Here is a 19655-nt window from a genome sequence, read left to right on the forward strand (position 1 = left end):
GTAAATCTTTTCTTAACTCCATTGCTGGATAAGAGCTTTCACAGTAAAGTCTACACCTGCTGCATTCGGCACGGGACAGCCGTCACTTACTTGTATTTCTGTAGATGTGATATATAAGATTGAAATACTTAATAACATTGTAATAGACATTCTGGCAAATAAGAGACAGATGAACAAAAATGAAGCACCTCATTTGAATTCTTCTGACCAACGCTGGCTTCTGTGGGGGGAAAAAAGTATAATGTTACATTTCACAACTCTTATTGATCAGGTCTATCAAACATCATTAGTTGTATATTAATCAAGACATCTAAGGCTGGCACCCTATTTGCTATTTAGTGCAATACTTTTGAGCAGAACACAATGCACGATATAGGGAATAGGGTGCCATTTGGGATGCATTCCAAAAGAACATTAAGTGTATGTTTTTTATTACCTGGGACTTTGACGGTCAAGTTGGCCTCGTTGGGGGCTGCAGGTGTCTTGGGAGCACCGATCACTTCTCTATGGAGAGTAGTGAAATGTGTGAACAACTGCCTCCGTAATAACACACAAGTGGCAAAGTTCAGGGGTCAAAGATAACCCTAGTATACACAGGTAATGCATAATACTTACCCCTTTATAATGACAGGTATGGAGGAAGTAAGCTCCTCCTCGCCATTCTGTAAAACAAAGAAAAAAACAGATTCAATTTGATCAATCATCACCTTTCTTTATATTTAATTTCTCCTCTTTCTGTCATGAGCCAATTCTATGATATTCAATCCAGTGGATGAACACCCAGCTGGGAGCTGAGGTGGCTTTGGTACGGTAAGCAGGAAGGGACAAACCTGGTCGGAGACAGAGATGGGGTGTTCCCGTATGGTGAGAGTGAGGCACTCAGCCAGTGCTTTCGCATCCTGCTCTTTCTGCATGCAAACAGTGGCCTGGAGGAACAGAGACACCAAGAGGGGCAGATGTTAGCCAGATGGATACAAAACTAGTGATGGGGGGTGGGGGTGGGGGGGTGGGTACAGTTACATATCTGAATATCATTGTTGCACCAGTGGGTGTACCTGCACCATTACTCTGGCTTCATAGCTTGTTTCTTCTTTCTGAATAGGAAGCCATTTTTTTTGCACTTTTAATTCCATGACAAATCAAAACTTGTTTTATCATGGCTCTCTCTTGTACCTTTGAGCATTATGTTTGGAACATTGAATCGCAACAAAATAACAGTATTGAATGCAATACATATCGTGAGGTCCCTGGCACAAGAGCATTAGTGAGGTCAGAAACTGATGTTGGGCGATTAGGCCTGGCTCAACAGGGGTGTTCCAATTCATACCAAAGGTGTTGGATAGGGTTAAGGTCAGGTCTCTGTGCAGGCCAGTCAAGTTCATCCACACAGATCTTGACAAACCATTTCTGTAAGGACCTTGCTTTGTGCATGGGGGCATTGTAATGCTGAAACAGTAAAGGTCCTTCCCCAAACTGTTGCCACAAAGTTGGAAACACAGAATAGTCTAGAATGTCATTGTATGCTATAGCGTTACGATGTCCCTTCACTAGAACGGGCCTAGCCCGAACCATGAAAAACAGCCCCAGAACATACCTCTGCAACCAAATTTTACAGTTCGCACTATGCATTGGGGCAGGTAGCGTTCTCCTGGCATCCGCCAAACCAAGACTTATCCGTCAGACTGCCAGATGGTAAAAAGTGATTAATCACTGCAGAGAACGCATTTCCACTGCTCCAGAGTCCAATGGTGGCAAGCTATACACCACCTCAGCCGAAGCTTGGCATTGCGCATGGTGTTCTTAGGCTTGTGTGTGCGGCTGTCGGCCATGGAAACCCATTTCATGAAGCTCCAGAAGAAGAGTACTTGTACTGACGTTGCATCTAGAGGCAGTTTGAAAATCAGCAGTGCGTTGCAACCGAGGACAGACTATTTTCACGCGCTACGTGCTTCAGCACTTGGCGGTGCCGTTCTGTGAGCTTGTGTGGCCTACCATGTCGCGGCTGAGCCGTTGTTGCTCCTAGACGTTTCCACTTCACAATAACAGCACTTACAGTTGACCGGGGCAGCTCTAGCAGGGTAGAAATTTCACCAATTAGATTGTTGGAAAGGTGGCATCCTATAACGGTGCCATGTTGGTCGTCAATAAGCTCTTCAGTAAGGCCATTCTACTGACAAAGTTTGTCTATGGAGACTGCATGGCTGTGTGTTCGATTTTATACACCTGTCAGCAACGGGTGGCAGCAATAGCCGAATCTACTCATCTGACGGCATGTTCACACACTATATATACAAAAGTATCAGTGTTTCCGCTGCAGTCATTTATATGTAGTGCTGTGCCACGGCAAAATCATTCCCCCCACAACAAAACAATATGGACGATTTCAGGAAGACTTTACTAATATGGCACACTTTGAAGATGTTACAACAGTCCACATTTACTTTTTGGAAGCTAACCAGTTATTATAATAAATGCAGAGGGGCAAACCCATGCTTCAGCCTATTTATTGAGCCCTATAAAATCCGTTTCAGTTTTCCCCCCAAATTCCATTCTCTCTGTTTAGTTTTCCCAGGTTTCCGTTTTCTCTCTGAAAAATCACACTTATAAACAGGAAAACAAACAAATTGGATGTTAAGTCCACAACAATGCTTAAACTGAGGGATTTTGATGGGGATTTTTTTAATTATGCAGGGCCGGGGAAATCGACTCCAGGGGGTAAACAAGATGTCTTCATACTTATCAAAAAGACACCACTTAGCATTAAAGGTATGATGCCTAACTTGACACTCCCACACAGTTATTTATACTCACTTTACTGTATTGCGGCTGCCCCTGGTTCTCATCCCCCTCCTCGTTCCTGATGATGAGGACATTGGTGACCTTGCCAAAGGACTGCACCAGTGACACCACTTCCTGGTACTTGGCATCTACAGGGAGGCCTGACAGATAGAGCAAGTAGGAACCTGGAGGATTCTTCTTCTGCTGCGTTGGATTCGGCTTCTTCTGTGGCGCGTTGGAGGACTGGAGCTAAAATCAAGGAAGGAAGGTTTACAAGCACTGCTTGGGTTGGATGGGAGTGTGAAGAAGCAGCTCATAAGTTAGTTCTAATTCAATTTGCGAAATTTCCCTAATGATATTACTTAAAAGTATTAAAGTAATTATTACTGACAATGAGGTTAATCTTAAGAGCCCTAATGACACTGTGCATAGCAAACAAAAGATTGAACCAAAAGCTCTGCGAAGGGCACACCTCTGAGTCCTGTCCTAAGGCGGTCTCCTTCCCGGCCGCTGGCTTGGCGCCTGGCTTAGAGGAAGATGGGCGATGTGGCTTCTCAGACATGGACGCCGGAAACTTGCTGGTGGACGACAAATAGGACTCACGTTTCCCGGACTCGTGTTTCCCAGAAACCCCTGCTCTGTTGCCGTGGCCAGTCGCACACTTGGCGGGGTCATTTCTGGAACGCTTCAGGCCTTCTCGAGAGGAGCTCCCAGTAGATATCCCTGGATGTAGGGGTGACAGATGTCTGGGCTATAATGACGTAAATATATTACAGTAGATAACCCTGGATGTAGGGGCGACAGATGTCTGGGCTATAATGACGTAAATATATTACAGTAGATATCCCTGGATGTAGGGGTGACATGTCTGGGTTACAATGACAGATATATTACGACAAAAAGGAAGGTATTTGGACATAAATCATGGACATCGATCAAAACAAACATTTATTGTGGAACTGGGATTCCTGGGAGTGCATTCTGATGAAGATCAAAGGTAAGTGAATATTTATCATGCTATTTCTGACTTCTGTTGACCCCACAGCATGGCGGGTACCTGTATGGCTTGTTTTTGTGTCTGAGCGCCGTACTCAGATTATTGCATGGTGTGCTTTTTCCGTAAAGTTTTTTTTATTTTTTATCTGACACATAAGAATAAGAAGGGCTTGTAAGTAAGCATTTTACGGTAAGGTCTGCGCATGTGACAAATAAAGTTTGATTTGATATATTACAGTAGATAGGGGTAACAAATGACGTCTGGGTTATGACGATGTAGCACAGGGCAGATATATTACAGTGCCAACAGACTATTACTCCAGGAATACGCTTCATCTGGGTCTGGGAAACCGTGTCAACCACTAGCCCAGATTAGCATCTAGACAAAGTGGCTTACCTGAGGATTCGCTTGTTCTCTTCTCCGGCCTGTGAGCGCTGGAGGCAGAACCCCGATGGGACTGGGAGGGGCTGTGCCGACCAGAGGTGTGGTGGGCGTGTCCATGGGAGGTGGGCGGAGAGATCCTTCTGCTTCGGTCCGGAGGGGGGGTGGGGGACCAGGACAAGGAACGGGAGACTGAGCGGGAGGGAGAGCGTTCTAGGGACTGCCAGGTGGCACAGGCATCCTGACCTTGAGACGGGTCCCTCCTGGTTTGGGCCAAAGAGGGGAGAGAGAGGAGTCAGAAGAACAATATGACATTGTATGTGATTCAAAGACCCAGTGACATACAACACCACCAGAGGAAAATGATAGGTGGTTTGTCAGTTGCACAGTTGTAATTTTTTTTTTTAAAAGGTACGATTGGATAATCAGGGTGAAAAATAGGTAATCCTACATTTTAGGAACATCTCTCACCTTGGGACATTTGGATTCCAGTCTGGATACCTTTGGGGGGAAAGAAGAGACATGAGTACATCATCCATGGGTTATTGTTGCGTATTGATGGGTTAGTTAACTCTAAAAGTCTAAGACGTTGCGGGGGAGGGGTACAAAGCTAACATATGGAATTGTTTTAAGATGGTCATACCATGGATCATTTAGCTATTTGATTTCGAATTTCTAGTACACATTTAAGAATCCCAAAAAGCTTAAAAAAAAATATATAGATATATATATTTTAGGAAATATTGAATTTGGCCTCCTATAGCCCATAGAAATGCATTGAATAACACATTCATAAATGGCAACAAAAAAGGCAGTAAAAAATGTATCATAAAGACTAAGGTTTTTAAGAGTCTGTCCTATATCTAGGATATAAGAAAGCTCATCGTGTTTGTGAGTCACCCCTTTCCATAGTGGGGTCATAGTATGTAGCTCAAATGGTTTGGACGCTACAGACAGTAGTTGGACCTAGAGGTCGACCGATTAAATCGGAATGGCCGATTAATTAAGGCCGATTTCAAGTTTTCATAACAATCGGAATTTGGTATTTTTGGACACCGATTTGGGCTAATATAATCTTGCAACCTTACAGTTAACTAGTCCAACGCTCTAACCACCTGCCTCACGAGGAGCCCCCTGTTACGCGAATGCAGTAAGCCAAGGTAAGTTGCTAGCTAGCATTAAACTTATTTCATAAAAAACAATCAATCATAATCACTAGTTAACTACACATGGTTGATGATATTACTAGTTTATCTAGGGTGTCCTGCGTTGCAGATAATCGATGCAGTGCGTATTCGCGGAAAAGGACTGTCCTTGCTCCAATGTGTACCTAACCACAAACATCAATGCCTTTCTTAAAATCAATACACAGAAGTATGTATTTTTAAACCTGCATATTTAGCTAAAAGAAATCCAGGTTAGCAGGCAATATTAACCAGGTGAAATTGTGTCACTTCTCTTGCGTTCATTGCACGCAGAGTCAGTGTAAATGCAACAGTTCGGGCCGCCTAATTTGCCATAATTTTACGTTATTATGACATAACATTGAAGGTTGTGCAATGTAACAGGAATATTTTGACTTATGGATGCCAACCGTTAGATACAATACAGAACGGTTCCGTATTTCACTGAAAGAATAAACTACTTGTTTTCGAGATGATAGTTTTGACCATATTAATGACCTAAGGCTCGTATTTCTGTGTGTTATTAGATTATAATTAAGTCTATAATTTGATAGAGCAGTCTGACTGAGCGATGGTAGGCCCCAGCAGGCTCGTAAGCATTCATTCAAACAGCACTTTCGTGCGTTTTGCCAGCAGCTCGTCGCTGTGCTTCAAGCATTGAGACGTTTATGAATTCAAGCCTATAAACTCCCGAGATTAGGCTGGTGTAACCGATGTGAAATGGCTAGCTAGTTAGTGGGGTGCGCGCTAATAGCGTTTCAAACGTCACTCGCTTTGAGACTTGGTGTGGTTGTTCCCCTTGCTCGGCAAGGGCCGCAGCTTTTGTGGAGCGATGGGTAACGCTGCTTCGAGGGTGGCTGTTGTCGATGTGTTCCTGGTTTGAGCCCAGGTAGGGGCAAGGAGAGAGACAGAAGCTATACTGCTACACTGGCAATACTAAAGTGCCTATAAGAACATCCAATAGTCAAAGGTATATGAAATACAAATCGTATAGAGAAATTGTCCTATAATAACTACAACCTAAAACTTCTTACCTGGGAATATTGAAGACTCCTGTTAAAAGGAACCACCAGCTTTCATATGTTCTCATGTTCTGAGCAAGGAACTTAAACGTTAGCTTTTTTACCTGGCACATATTGAACATGCTTCATTTTATTTGAGGCTAAATTGATTTTATTGATGTTATATTAAGTTAAAATAAATGTTCATTCAGTATTGTTGTAAGTGTCATTATTACAAATAAAATTGGCCTATTAATCGGCATCAGCTTTTTTTGGTCCTCCAATAATCGGTATCGGCGTTGAAAAATCATAATCGGTCGACCTCTAGTTGGCACATCAGCGTTACCGACGTCAGACGAGTCACGACACTTCTCAAACCGCTCGGACCCTACAGACATCTTCGGGAGAAGACTGATTTTTCGGGATGTCTCATGGTCTGATAAACACCTCTGCAGCTCGGCCAACTATCACGGACGCGGAAGGCTGACATAGGCGGATGTGATGGATTGAGACAGCCCATACAACAAGAAAAAAATGATATCTGATATCATATATCATGGATTTTATGTGCTTTATGGGTGCTGATGGGTGCTTTAATAGACATAAGGATTTTAACTGCCAGCATAAAGTTATCAAAAAAAATGTAAACACCCACTTGTTGCGCAGATCTCTGCAGCTAGCTGTGTGGTTGACTGTGTTTACGTGATCGATCCAGTCCTGTGAGGAAAAAAACAAAAGAAAATAAAAAGAAATAACGGTTAGATATCTAACAGTCCAGCAGAGAGATGTGATTGGTAGGATCACATTTACACCACCATAGTGCCTATGCTTGTGTATGCATTAAGGAGAGTGGTGGAAATGTATTATGTATATTTAGGGGTATTGTTGATATGCATAGGTCTTCCATATCTTGAATGCATTCCTCAACAAGCTATCAAAATAAATGTATTGAAACTACTTGTTCAAGTTTGAGGCATCAAATCAAATGGAAAAGTACTAAAGAAAGTATCAACATTTGAAGTTAGAGACAATTTGGCAACAACCTGTAAACAAAATGTAAATTGCAATAATGGTGTTTCTTGTATTAAAACAGCATTGATAATGTTTTTTGTACACTGCAGAAGAGTGAATACTGGGTAAAGTTAGTCCTCTTCACCACAAATACGATTCAGCTTTTGCAGTTATATCCATGTCTTCTGTAATCTTCATCTTCTTCATCTTCGTCATTAGCAGAGTAAGGGTCAGGCTACTTTTTCAGGAGCAAATGTTTTTGTGTTTTTTTTATCCTTTAGTGTTTAGTTGTTTTTAATTGTTGAGCAACTCAACAGTAACACCAACCATATATGGATTTACAAAAGAACGGTTTGAAAGGAGAAGACACCGTGTACGGTTAGATGCACACAATAATGCGATTATTGTGGATAGTCAGATCAATAAAGTAGTTTAATAAAAACGTTTCCATGCTTTGCAAGAAGAACGATTTCCTTAATAGTGCTGTTTACATGGGCACATCTGGAATCAGGCTACCTGATGCACTGACAAATGCAGAAAATTGCCAATCAAAATATACATTCTCCCACAGTGACCATGTTATTTTTGGGAAGCATATTTGATTCTGATTTCGGACATATAAAGTTTGTATGTGAAAACTATTTTTAAAGATGCATACATTGTTGTTCTGAATTCACTTCACTCTCGCTAAAGACAGAGGCTCGCTCAGCTGGTGCTAGCACAACAACAGATCACTGCTGGAATGCCAATTAAGGTATTTATATGTCCAAATAAAATGAAAGATTGTACAGAAAACCTGGTGCTTCAATCGGCGTAAGCTCACCAAACGTACAAACTGTTTATGTGAATCTGAACTGTTAAACCATTGCTTAAAATATGTTTACTTTTGTAAGTAGAATCAAATATGTGATGTATTTCACTGTGTTTTATGCCTGGTGTGTATGTAAAAGTGGTTATGGTGTTTAAAGGAAAAATCCAACCCACAACTCTTTTTCTCCTTTCTTCATTAGTCCATTGTTGATAGTCCCAAAAGGTTTTGCATCATCATGACAATGTGGCAAGTGACACTTTGCTTCTTGAAAGTCCAATATCTTGAAAACTTGACTGCTGACATTCAAAACGCTGTGGTACTGTATCAACAGTGGACTAATGGAAACAAATTCCAAAATATAGTTTGAGTGGATTTTTCCTTTAACTGCATTGGGCCTTTATAAAAGCTTAAAGGGATACTTTGTGATTTTGGCAATGAAGCCCTTTATCTACTTCCCCAGAACCAGAGGGACTCATTGATACCATTTCTCTGTATCCAGAATGATGGAAGTTAGAAGTAGATTGGCGAGCCAAAGCCAACTAGCATCAGCACAACAACTGGAAGTCTATGGTATCTACTAGCATGCTAGCAGTTGCCAAAGACTTCCAGTTATTGCGCTGACGCTAATTAGCAACGTCCTAACTGGACGCAGAGACAACAAATGGTATCCACGAGTTCATCAGACTCCAAAATCCTGAAGTATCCGTTTAACAAAAACAAAATCTCTGCTTGGCGAACAACGTGTGCGGTACAGGTACGGTACTCACCTTAGCCCGTTCACATTGCATGTCGCACAGGGAGCAGGTGTGGGGGTACACCTTCGGAGGGTCCGCCGAGAAATCACCTATCATGGTGGGTGTTGGGAGCCTCATGGTTGCGCTAGAGCTGCGTTTGGCACCGGAGGGTCTGGTTGATTTTGACGACTCACTCCTGGCTTCAAACTGTGGCCTTGATCTGGACCCTTCGCGCTCTGACCGAGATCTCGATGGCGGCTCTCTGACGGGCGTTCTTTTGTGCTTGTGAGTGTCGGGGATTGGAGCACGCCTCCTGTAGTCTTTGTCTTTCTTTGAGTCGGAAGAGTCGTCGTGCCGCCTTGGGGATTCAGCTTTACGTTTCAAAGACGAACCGGTGGACTCTGGTTTAGTCGCTCTCTCCTTGGACGGTAGCTCGCGTTTGTAAGAGTCCCTACCCTCTTCCGCCGCCCTACTCGCATGGCCGTAGTCGATAACTTTGCCCGCCGTTTGCGTCACACTCAGAAAAGTTGGGATGTTGGTCGTACATGAATGTGCAGGATGCCGCTGTGGGGGAGAAAGACGCAGCGGTGGCGGCAGGTTAGGAATAGCAGGGAGAGTTTGAGAGAACGCAGGAGGGCCTGTGTTTCTGTTTGTTTTGTGTATCTGTATGTCACGTAGGATGAAGGGCAGAGTGTCTGGAGTTAGTTGGTCATCAGGGTAGTGGCTGAGAACCTCCAGGTCATCGTTTGACAAACCGAAGCCGGCCAGGATACTGCCTGCGCTCTCGGGTACGTACAGACCCTGCATGTTTCCACCCTGTGGACGAGCCGGTGGAGGAACAGGAGCATTCCAGCTTTGCATGCCCCCTCCTGAATGCCCGCTATTGGGGTTAGCATGAGAGTGGGAGGATTGCTGGAGGTGCTGCTGCTGATTGAGACCAAAGAGTTTACTGGGAGTCTGGTAGTTGGACCAGTCCACATCTTGCATCTGATTCTGCTGGTCATCGCAGGAGAGCGAAACAAGGTTGTTGCTGTTAGAATAGGCAGTCTCTGAACTCCCACCCCGACCGTCCCCGAGCAGACGGGGATCTACACAGTGCTGCCGGGAGATCTGGGTATTCTGGTTGAGTAGTCGGTGGTCCTCGTCCCTCCCACCCTGAACACGGACAGAGATCGCTGACTCCAGCTCCTCGGGTAGCCGTGTTTGCGGCGGGAAGTGACCCGCCTGGTAGCTGTTCATCTGGGCCATGTTGTTGCTGCCCGTAGAGTGACCCGGTTGTTGTTGATGGTATGGCATGTTCCTGGGCCTGTTGAAGGGTGCCCCCTGTTGCTGAGGCTGGTACATGACGGGAGCAAGCGGCTGAGCGATGTTGTTGGCAGCTGCTTGCTGGAGAAGGTTGAGCAGGGCCCGTTGCTGGTTGCCGTGGTTACTGGCAGCGGCGATGATGCTCAGTTGGTGCAGGGCTAGCTGGGCTTCGATCTGGGCCAGGCGGATAGCCGCGGACGGTCCGAAGAGGAACGGGGTTCCCCGGCCTATGGTACCGAAGGCACTGGCTGCCCTATCTGCCCAAGCTGATAGAGGGTAGAGCTGGGATGGACTTTCTGTGAGCAACGCGAAGCTGAGAGGTGGAAAGCAGAAACAGGATTATAGATGCTGGGCCTCCTCAATTTTGATTTGCTTGAATTATTTCTTCTTATTGGTATTCTTACAGGAGGGGGTCCCTGTGGAGTGAGAAATGTCTATGATTTCACCGTTTTTGTTTCCTTTTAAATTGAGGAGGGGGAAAATTCCGTCATCTTCTCTTAAACATCTTGCAGTCATGCTCTTTTACAGGGTGGAAAAGCAAAGAAATGTTAACTATTCAACACCATTATACTTACCATCAATTTGATACAAAGGCCAATAAAAGAATAACATGTGTAAGTACAAAAATAAGTACAACAATGAAACGTACCCAATGGCACTTGTTTTGGACCTACCCACCACTAACAATTTTCTGGGAGAAAAACTAAACTGAGCTAATGGGCATGTTAAGATGTCCTAGAAGAATGGACCCATTGCTACTTGCATCAGGTGTCACAGAAAACAGACCATTACTTACTTACACAACTCAATCTGAGTTGGATAAAAGACCAGCAACCTACTATAAAAATCAGTGGTATTGTGAGATATTTGAAAGGCTGCCACTGGAGAAAACAAATTCCATACTTCAGAACAAAGGTGGGGGAAATATGGGACCCCTTCATGATATCTTTCCCCTAATCTTGCAGATACCCTGAGAAATGTCATGGGTAATAAGAAAGAATGTTTATTTTTGTTAATGTAAAAAAAAAAGTAATTATGTAATGTACAGGTAACTGTCAAAATAAAGTAAATGCCAACATAAAGTGTCTTAATAGGGCGTTGGACCACCACGAGCCGTCAGAACAGCTTCAATGCGCCTTGGCAGATTCTACAAGTGTCTGGAACTCTACTGGAGGGATGCAACACCATTCTAACACAATAAATTCCATAATTTGGTGATTTGTTGATGGTGGTGTAGAACTGGGTTAAGATCTGGTGACAGATGGCCATAGCATATGGTTTACATCGTTTTCATTCAACAAACCATTTAGTGACCACTCGTGCCATGTGGATGGGGACATAGTCATCTTGGAAGAGACCACTCCCATCAGGATAGAAATTCTTCACCATAGGTTGACGGTGATCACTCACTCAGAATGGCTGTGTATTTCTTGGCATTTACCTTGCCCCCCGTAAGGGACTGAGTGGACCTAAACCAAATGTTCACTTCGGTGAACTGTTGGAATCATGGAAATGTATTATTCTAATTCCATAGTTAGAATATAATAGCGGACACTTTGAATACAGTGCTGGTTGACATGAAAATGAACAAAAATGCCATAGAGACAGGGTAGCAACCAAAGTGTTGGTAAGTGTTTCTTAGGGGTCCCTATAATCTTTGGCTACACGTAATGTTCTCTTAGCTATTGCATGTAGCGAACATACTCAGGCTTCACGTATCCCTCTGATTTAGAAGATAAATGTTGCACAAACATTCTGATTTAGGTCTACACCATCACTGGTATTATCAGGCTGTATAGCTAGTTCAATTTTCTCTGACTCAGTACATTTATTAGCTAACGGGGCTAGGTATGTGTGGAAAGCAGCACAGAAAGAGAGTGGAAAGAGATGACTCAAGTAGTGGAGTAAACTATAAAAATGGACATTACACATGGCATATCAGATTTAACAAACCAAACATTCAAATACCGTTATAGAAGGTAAAGTAAAAACCCAAACCGGTCCGAACACCAAATACCGGTATATTTGAGCAATAAGGGAAGAGGAGGTGTGGTATATGGCCAATATACCACAGCTAACGACTGTCCTTAATCACGACATAATGCGGAATGACTGGATACAGGCCTTAGCCATGGTATATTGGCCATATACCACAAACCCCAGACATGCCTTATTGCTATTATAAACTGTTTACCAAAATAATATATATGTTTTGCCATACTCGTTGTATACAGTGTGATATACCACAGCTGTCATCCAATCAACATTCAGGGCTCGAACCACTCAGTTTATAATGTAAAATACGGTATACCAACCAGCCCTGTCACTTTTGTTTTCTGTTGCTTATGTTATGTTTTATGTAATCTTGATTCTTGCTTGTATTCAAATATATGTATAATTTGCTATGATGTTGACCTGAAACAACAATATTAAGGGAAAACTGATTATACATAAATTCAATAGAAGCCCAAACAGCAGTATTTTATAACATCGTTTTCAGATGACAGACCAATTCAATTATAATGGCGTCCGCATGCTTCTCAGCCGAAACAGTTCAGAAGGGTTTGTGCATGTATTACGATGACATTGTGACGTTTCGTTAGTTTTGAACTTCAGTAAAGTTTTCTTCGGTTGTTCGGGCACAGACATTTTTCTCTCGAGGCAAGCCGAAGTCAGTAGTAGCCAGTCTACGCCCCTTTCATCTGTGCCTGGTCAACAGCAGGGATTTTTCAATAAAGTCTTTGTTGTCATTCAATGAGAGACTGCTCATTTTCACACACATTTTTTCATTAAGAAATACTGCACCACATCTTAGTTAGATGTAAAAATTGGGCGACTAAGATCTCCTCTGCAAAAACATCACAATTAATGACCGAATTCTTGAATTATCTTAGATTAATTCTTACTATTTAGAGGAAGTGTATACTGGCTCCGGAGTTTCAAAGTGCTATTGCTGCCCTTTTCAAATTTTTAAAGAGAAGGTATTTTAAGGGAGTATGTGAGAACACTCGTTCGGTTTGCATAGGCGCCAGTCGAACTGAAGCATGCTGACGCCTTAACCCTATAAAGCTGTGTAGTAATTTAATGTTTTATTTTTATTATTTCTCTTGATATGGAAGATACTGGGCTAGTATGGCCAGACATATGATCATCCAGTAGAGGCTGGTGGGAGGAGCTATAGGAGGACACTCATTGTAATGGCTGGAATTAAATGGAACAGTCAAACGTGGTTTCCATTCGTTTGTGCTTGATATTGTTGCATTTATTCCATTCCCGCCATTACTATGAGCCCGTCCTCCTATAGCTCAACCCACCATCCTCCATTGCTGTCATCAATAGGCCTTAAAGGTCGTTAGCCTCTATCAATGGAATATGTTCCTAGTTACTGCACTCATTGTAATTTGAACAGAATCCTATATACACTTGTCCTTTCTTATGTATATATTCTGCTCTTTGAGACTGATGTATGATGCCAACCCAGATTAGCTTCTAACTAACCCATCGCTAATATCCACACAAGCTTGCTTGACCTGTGTATTAAATCTGTGCAGGATGATGATGGACTTCTCAATTACAAGATATACTATCATCAGAGTCTGCCATATTACAGTGCTTGTTTACGGAAAACGCCAGAGTCAACTCTGTGCTAATTAGCTATCTGCATCTCCGAACACCTGAGTATTAACAGAAGACGGACGCCACAAACCTGTTGTCACATAAAGATACTATCAGCTGCAACTGCGTTAACCCGGTCCAACTCCGCCCCTTTCTCAATGTTCAAAAGAGAAACGGGGTGTGCCTTTGGTGGTTAGTTATGCGTCATTCTGGTCATGCGCGCCGAAACCAACGTAGCTTGTTCGTTAGCCAGTAACTACATGTGTTGACGTCATTTCAAAAGATTTGTTTTTGGAGAAATGGCACTTTGGTCAAATATCGTATTAATCCAATTTTATTTTTAAGCATTTAATGACCTGGTATGATGGTGCATTGATCAGTTATACCGTTTGAATTACGTTATTTTTGCCCAAAGACGATCTTTAAAACAGTAACTTTATATTTTCCATTTGTGAAATTGTTTTGATGTGATATGAAAGTAGAAAGCTTTATATTTCTAGAACCATACCGCAATTTAAAATCGATTCACATTTAGATTGATTATTTGTCTGACAGCCAATTCGCCTCTAAATAGAACATGTAACGGTAAGGCCCTTGCACTATTAGCTTCTAGTCCATTATTGGGCTACTAGCAACATAGCTGTAGGTGGCCGGTTATTCATTTACATGAGTTAGATCGCTAATATAAACACGACTTTCTCTAACTGTACTGTAAAGTTAGCATATACATTATATACATACTGCACAAGATGTCAAATGCCGCTTAATTACAAACGCATTGATTCGCTCTGATGCTAACCAGTTGAAATGAGGACAGTTAGTTACAATGCTAAGTTAGTTAGCTAGCTAACCTAATCAGCAAGCTCCTGTAATGCCCATTTTATCGGATAGTACCAACCAGCTGTGCACTCGTTCAAATACATTCCTGTCGTTTTATAACATATGTTTGCGGATAAACACGTTCCACATTGACTAGCTGCAGTGTCCGAATAAATGCAGCTTTCCAGGCCTAACGTTAGGTTAGCTAGCTAGCTGCATTGTAAAGCCATTTTGTTTTTTTGCTGCGATCCCAGTAGCAGAAGGAAGAAGCATGAATGGTATTTTATCCCCGAACGAACGGTGATTAATATCCGTGAAGATGCTATTTTTGAAAATAATCTGTTTAGACATAGCTACCTGTCATACAATACCGGGTGTGGTTCTTTGTTTGTCTTCGTGGGACCTGCTGAAATCGGCTCTTCTCTTCCCTGTGAAGAAGGATATAACCGCTTGCGCAAAAAGCCCTACAATGAAAACAGGCTGACTAATCGAGAGCAGAACCAATGATTAAATCGAATCTTATTGCGACTTTTCTGTTTAGAAAAGTCGAACGGCACACATACAGTATCTTCTTTTCTGTCAAAATGTGTAAATTATAGTTTATTCATCGCTATAACTTATGTAAACTACAAACAACGTTTCTACCACTCTACCAGCATAAGTTATTTAGTGCTCCTATTTGCAATTGTTTTGTGAAATTTTGACAGATTGCATATTTGGTCAATATTGAGATATCAGACATTTGTTATGGGCAACTTTTGCTATTAGATACCTACTGTTATGTTAGTGTCATGTACTGTACACTTTAATTTTTTCAAAACAGTACATACATTCGGGATGAGGCTAAATTAGGATTTGAGACTGCATCAACCTCAACACTCTTTCTCTTAACAATGCAAACATGTCTAAATAGATTTTTAAAGTCACTACTGATGAGACTAAATAAAGTTGTATGGAATTGACTGTGTCCTGTGAATGGCTGTTCCCAACATTCCGGTGTGTCTGTGGCCAAAGCTCCCATGACCCTCTCATTAGCTCGTCACTTGACAAATTATCAGGCTTGTAACGGCAGCTGCCTTCATTCCTCCTGGGTCATATTAAACTGCTGTCATACACACACTGATAGACAGAGGCTGTGTACGTGTGAGAAAGAGAAATAGTGTGTTTGTGAGATATAGGCCTAGGTCCGGCAGAATGGGCGTTTTGTGTGTGTGTGTGCATGTGTTTATGAGAGACAGAAGCTGTACGTTTGAGAGACAGAGGGAATGATGGAGAGAAGGGGGGACGAGAGAGAGAAGGAATGAGAGACAGCGTGCCGGTGTGTTTAAACATGCCACAGACATCTGATCCAAGCGATGTATTCGATACCAGAAACATTTAAAAACAGACACAGTAACACATGATCCATCCATGCCGGCCTGGTAATCGATATGGGGATGAACTATCTGACAACATTATGTACTGTATGCGCTATCTCTCTCAGTGGGTTTGGTGGTGGTGGGGGTCCGAATGACTTGCCTCTCAATCATATTTCCTGTCATAACTGGTTGCTGTTTGCGTCACCAAAGTGCACCTGTGGGCAATGTCCCCCGTACCCTACGGCGGCCGATGCTAGATTTGGAGACATGTCGTGGGGATGAAAAACACACAACCCCTGCCATTGGAATCCACCTCACCTCTGAACTCTGAGTCAGATTATATATATTTTTTCTTCATCATGCAAATTCCCATCACCCAACCTGCCTGACTCCCTTGCTGTGTCCCATCTCTCTCTCTCTCTCTCTTACTCCACTCCTCCCTTTCTTTCTCTCTTATCTCCCCCCTATCCCTCGCCACCGCCCCAGGGCCCCTACCCCTCGCCACCACACCTGTTCGCAGATTTCTTTGGAGTCACTCATGTTTCATGATCAATGAGGTGAAGATACATTTGGCTGTCGTAAATTTACCCCTTAGCCCCGCGCCTCACCCCTCAGCCTCATGACAATCATTTTTTATTGGACAGAGATGCACATTATTCAAACACCTGTCTGAATGGATAAACAAGTGCTTACAATGTTGACAGGATAGGGTAAGGAATGGACGGGACGGCTAGCAAACGTAGGCAGGGAGATACACGGATCATGGGCAGGCAGCATTAGCTCATGGAGATGTACGTATGCCATCTTGTATGTGTACAAAACAAATACCAACCATATCACAAGATGGCAGGATGTATGCTGTTGCTAGGCGTGTTGCATGAGCATGTGAAGACAAGCCAGTGACTACTGTCCGTCCATGACAGTGGAGGGTGTGTTCAGTTACTTTCCCATTCTAAGGGAAAAGAAGAAGATGATGATGGTGATGCATGTGACATGTTACTGTCACAGGTAATAATATGGTTATTGTTGGGGGGGGGACAGAACATGCCTGTAAATCCTCCAGGCATTCCATAAACCGTGTGACTACGATTTCAAATAAAATAGGGACCTACCTTTTTTTTATGTCCAGGGTATTTCTGTGGCGTAGTGCATTTATATAATAATCAAATCAAATTGTTAATCAAACCTCATGACTAACCACACTGAGAAAATAACATATCTCTATTTCGCCAGTCTCAACTGAATAAGATGATCATGTGCTCTTGCTACCAGAATATCCCTAACAAGTACACTCTCACTGCCCATCTTGTTCCGTAGACCCAGCACTCTCTTATATCAGCCGCACGCGTCCTCAGATTACAGAGCCCCAACTACTACTGCTGATGCATGGTGTGTGGTTGTCGTTGTTGTCGTAAGCCTACCCTAGGTGCTGGGACAAAGGTGTCGGGTTGAGGGGGGAGTCGGGTTGTGAAGGCACGTGCGTGGTGTTTAAAATCAACCTCGGAACGATGAGAGGAGACACTGAAGTGATTTGGTGCCGACAGGATGAAAAGCATACAGATGCCCCAGGTGGGACAAACAGTGGTATGGGGTGTTTCTTACTTCCTACCATGGGGTTTGCATCATCAGCAGTCAAAGCCAGCGGAAGACAGCCTGGGTGTTAACAGTGCTGCATAATGGATTGGCTTCCAGTCTGGCTTGTGATATCATTAATGTGTAATACAGTACTACAGTGTGGGACTAATTAAGAACAGGTGTTGGACTGGAGAGGATTTAGTCCGACTGAATTCAGAAGTCAGACTTCCATGCTAGAGAAAGTCTCTCCTCCGGACCCCCAGCCGCTCCATGTATTTGATGTATTCCAAAGCTAACACACATGATTCAACTTGTCAACTATATAATTATCAAGCCCTTTGATAGGTGAATCAGGTGAACGAGTTCAGGGGTACAACTAAATTGTGAAACTACTGGGGTCCCAGAGGAGAGGTTTGAAAACCTCTGTGCTAGAGAGGTATCTCAGCAATCCACCTTGAGGTTGAACTGGCCCCTACCCTTGAGTTTGAACTGGCCCCTAACCTTGAGGTTGAACTGGCCCCTAAACACAGACCTAGGATCGGATGTCCTCAGCCTAAATCCTCATTAGGATAGAACATATCTGACCCTGGAACCAGCGGTTAAGGTCAACTCCTATCAACTCCTACAACAGAACATACTGTAGTTAAACCAAGGAACAACACAATCAATAGGGAAATGTAGCTTTGTTTGCACATTATGAATATTCCTCAGTAGATGAACTGAATCTGCCCACACTGTTGCCTAGAGGACCGCTAACGTATCTATTACACCCAAGGGGATTGGATTGGACGAATCACCCCTGAACTGTTCGGATGAAACACCCCTGAACTGCCCTGTTGGTCCCCCACCCCGACCCCTCTCAGCAGTGTGGCAGTAATGCATGACAGGTGTAGTCTTCATGACTTTGAGCGGAACGCAGTAGTCGGGGGTGTAAATTAACAGCGTCGCCAGCCGTTCCGTTCCCCGACCTCAAACATCCCAGAGTGGCTGAGCCATCAACAGCTCCATGCAAATCACTGGGCAATAGAAATGCAGAATGGAGATTCAATGAGAGAATGTCTCACTGTAGCAATTAAAATGGATCATGGGGGTTAAGTAATGAATTTGGCTGCAGAAATCCAGTAGTAAGGAGGAGACCGAAAAAACAAACCACCAACTAAACCATATTTTCTCTCTCCTCTCTCCCTCTCTCGTTCACTAGCAGTTCATTTAGCTCACACTCTCCCTCTCTCTCTGACACCATCTCTCTCAAGTGTCCATCACGAGTGCTTAGGACATAAATCTTTTTTAGGACTCCTCTTATTTTTAGACCCAAGAGTGGTGGACATAGGCTAGTGGCGATCACTCTAAGGCAACGTCGCAAATGGCAGCCTTTTGCACACAGTGCATTACTTTTGACCAGGGCCCACAGGGATGACCACAGGGTTCTGGACAAAAGTAGTACACTATTTAAGGAATAGGGTGCTATTCGTGATGCAGCCTAAGACTCCTCTCGCTCCCAAGGGTGAAGGAGGTCACTGCTGAGACTGCTACAGTCAGAACCTACCTACAGAAACACAAAGTTTCCCAGTTGTGTAAAAACATTCTGTTACGCCCAAACAATGTGTCCCTTAAGCTAAATGTGCCTGAGCTAAGGCTTTATAAATGGATGGTATGCAATGCTAATAACTAGGTTACGTAGTGCCTGTTGGGCAGCGGCCAGTTCCAAGTGATTTACAAATACAATGATTTATGATATCGCCTTCCCCCTTTAACCAATCTACTAGAGCATTGGTAATGAACGGTGGCCATCATGTCCGTCTAGCACATCGCTAATTTGTGCTAGTCAGGTACACGGCGTGACATTTCTGTGCAGAGGGGCGCACCACCAAATAAAAATAAACCCAGAAGAACCTGATGACTTTATGTTCCTACAGGCAATGGGATATAGGTAACTTGTGTTTAATAAGCACCTCAAAATAGGCTAAGCCGTTACTAAGGGACAACATTATAGACCAGTGGTTCCCAACTCCGGTCCTCGAGTAACCCCAACAGCACCCATTTTAGTTGTCGCTGTGGACAAACATACCTGATTCAACTCCTTGAG

General features: G+C 43.2%; 1 protein-coding gene across 7 annotated transcripts in view; it reads right to left on the reverse strand.

The window, feature by feature from the left end:
• The window catches only part of LOC139374685 (zinc finger protein 638-like), a 41485-nt gene that overhangs the window by 14194 nt on the left and 7636 nt on the right, over positions 1–19655 (reverse strand). For 4 of the 7 annotated variants that reach the window (XR_011627721.1, XR_011627722.1, XM_071115746.1 and 1 more), the window contains exons 2-11: positions 8931–10515; positions 6997–7058; positions 4628–4657; positions 4172–4419; positions 3251–3501; positions 2812–3027; positions 831–926; positions 616–662; positions 437–504; positions 189–220 (exon numbers count right to left, since the gene is read on the reverse strand). Coding sequence is in view for 5 of the 7 variants with exons in the window: in XM_071115746.1 (XP_070971847.1) it covers positions 189–220; positions 437–504; positions 616–662; positions 831–926; positions 2812–3027; positions 3251–3501; positions 4172–4419; positions 4628–4657; positions 6997–7058; positions 8931–10515 (2635 nt within the window). In the remaining 2 variants the exon portion in view is untranslated. Of the gene's footprint in view, positions 1–188; positions 221–436; positions 505–615; positions 663–830; positions 927–2811; positions 3028–3250; positions 3502–4171; positions 4420–4627; positions 4658–6996; positions 7059–8930; positions 10516–14993; positions 15146–19655 lie in introns of those variants that run through there. The other 3 variants (XM_071115749.1, XM_071115747.1, XM_071115748.1) reach the window with 1 other exon arrangement.

Source organism: Oncorhynchus clarkii, chromosome 19 (genome assembly GCF_045791955.1).
Source record: "Oncorhynchus clarkii lewisi isolate Uvic-CL-2024 chromosome 19, UVic_Ocla_1.0, whole genome shotgun sequence".
In the NCBI taxonomy this organism is placed as follows: Eukaryota; Metazoa; Chordata; class Actinopteri; order Salmoniformes; family Salmonidae; genus Oncorhynchus; species Oncorhynchus clarkii.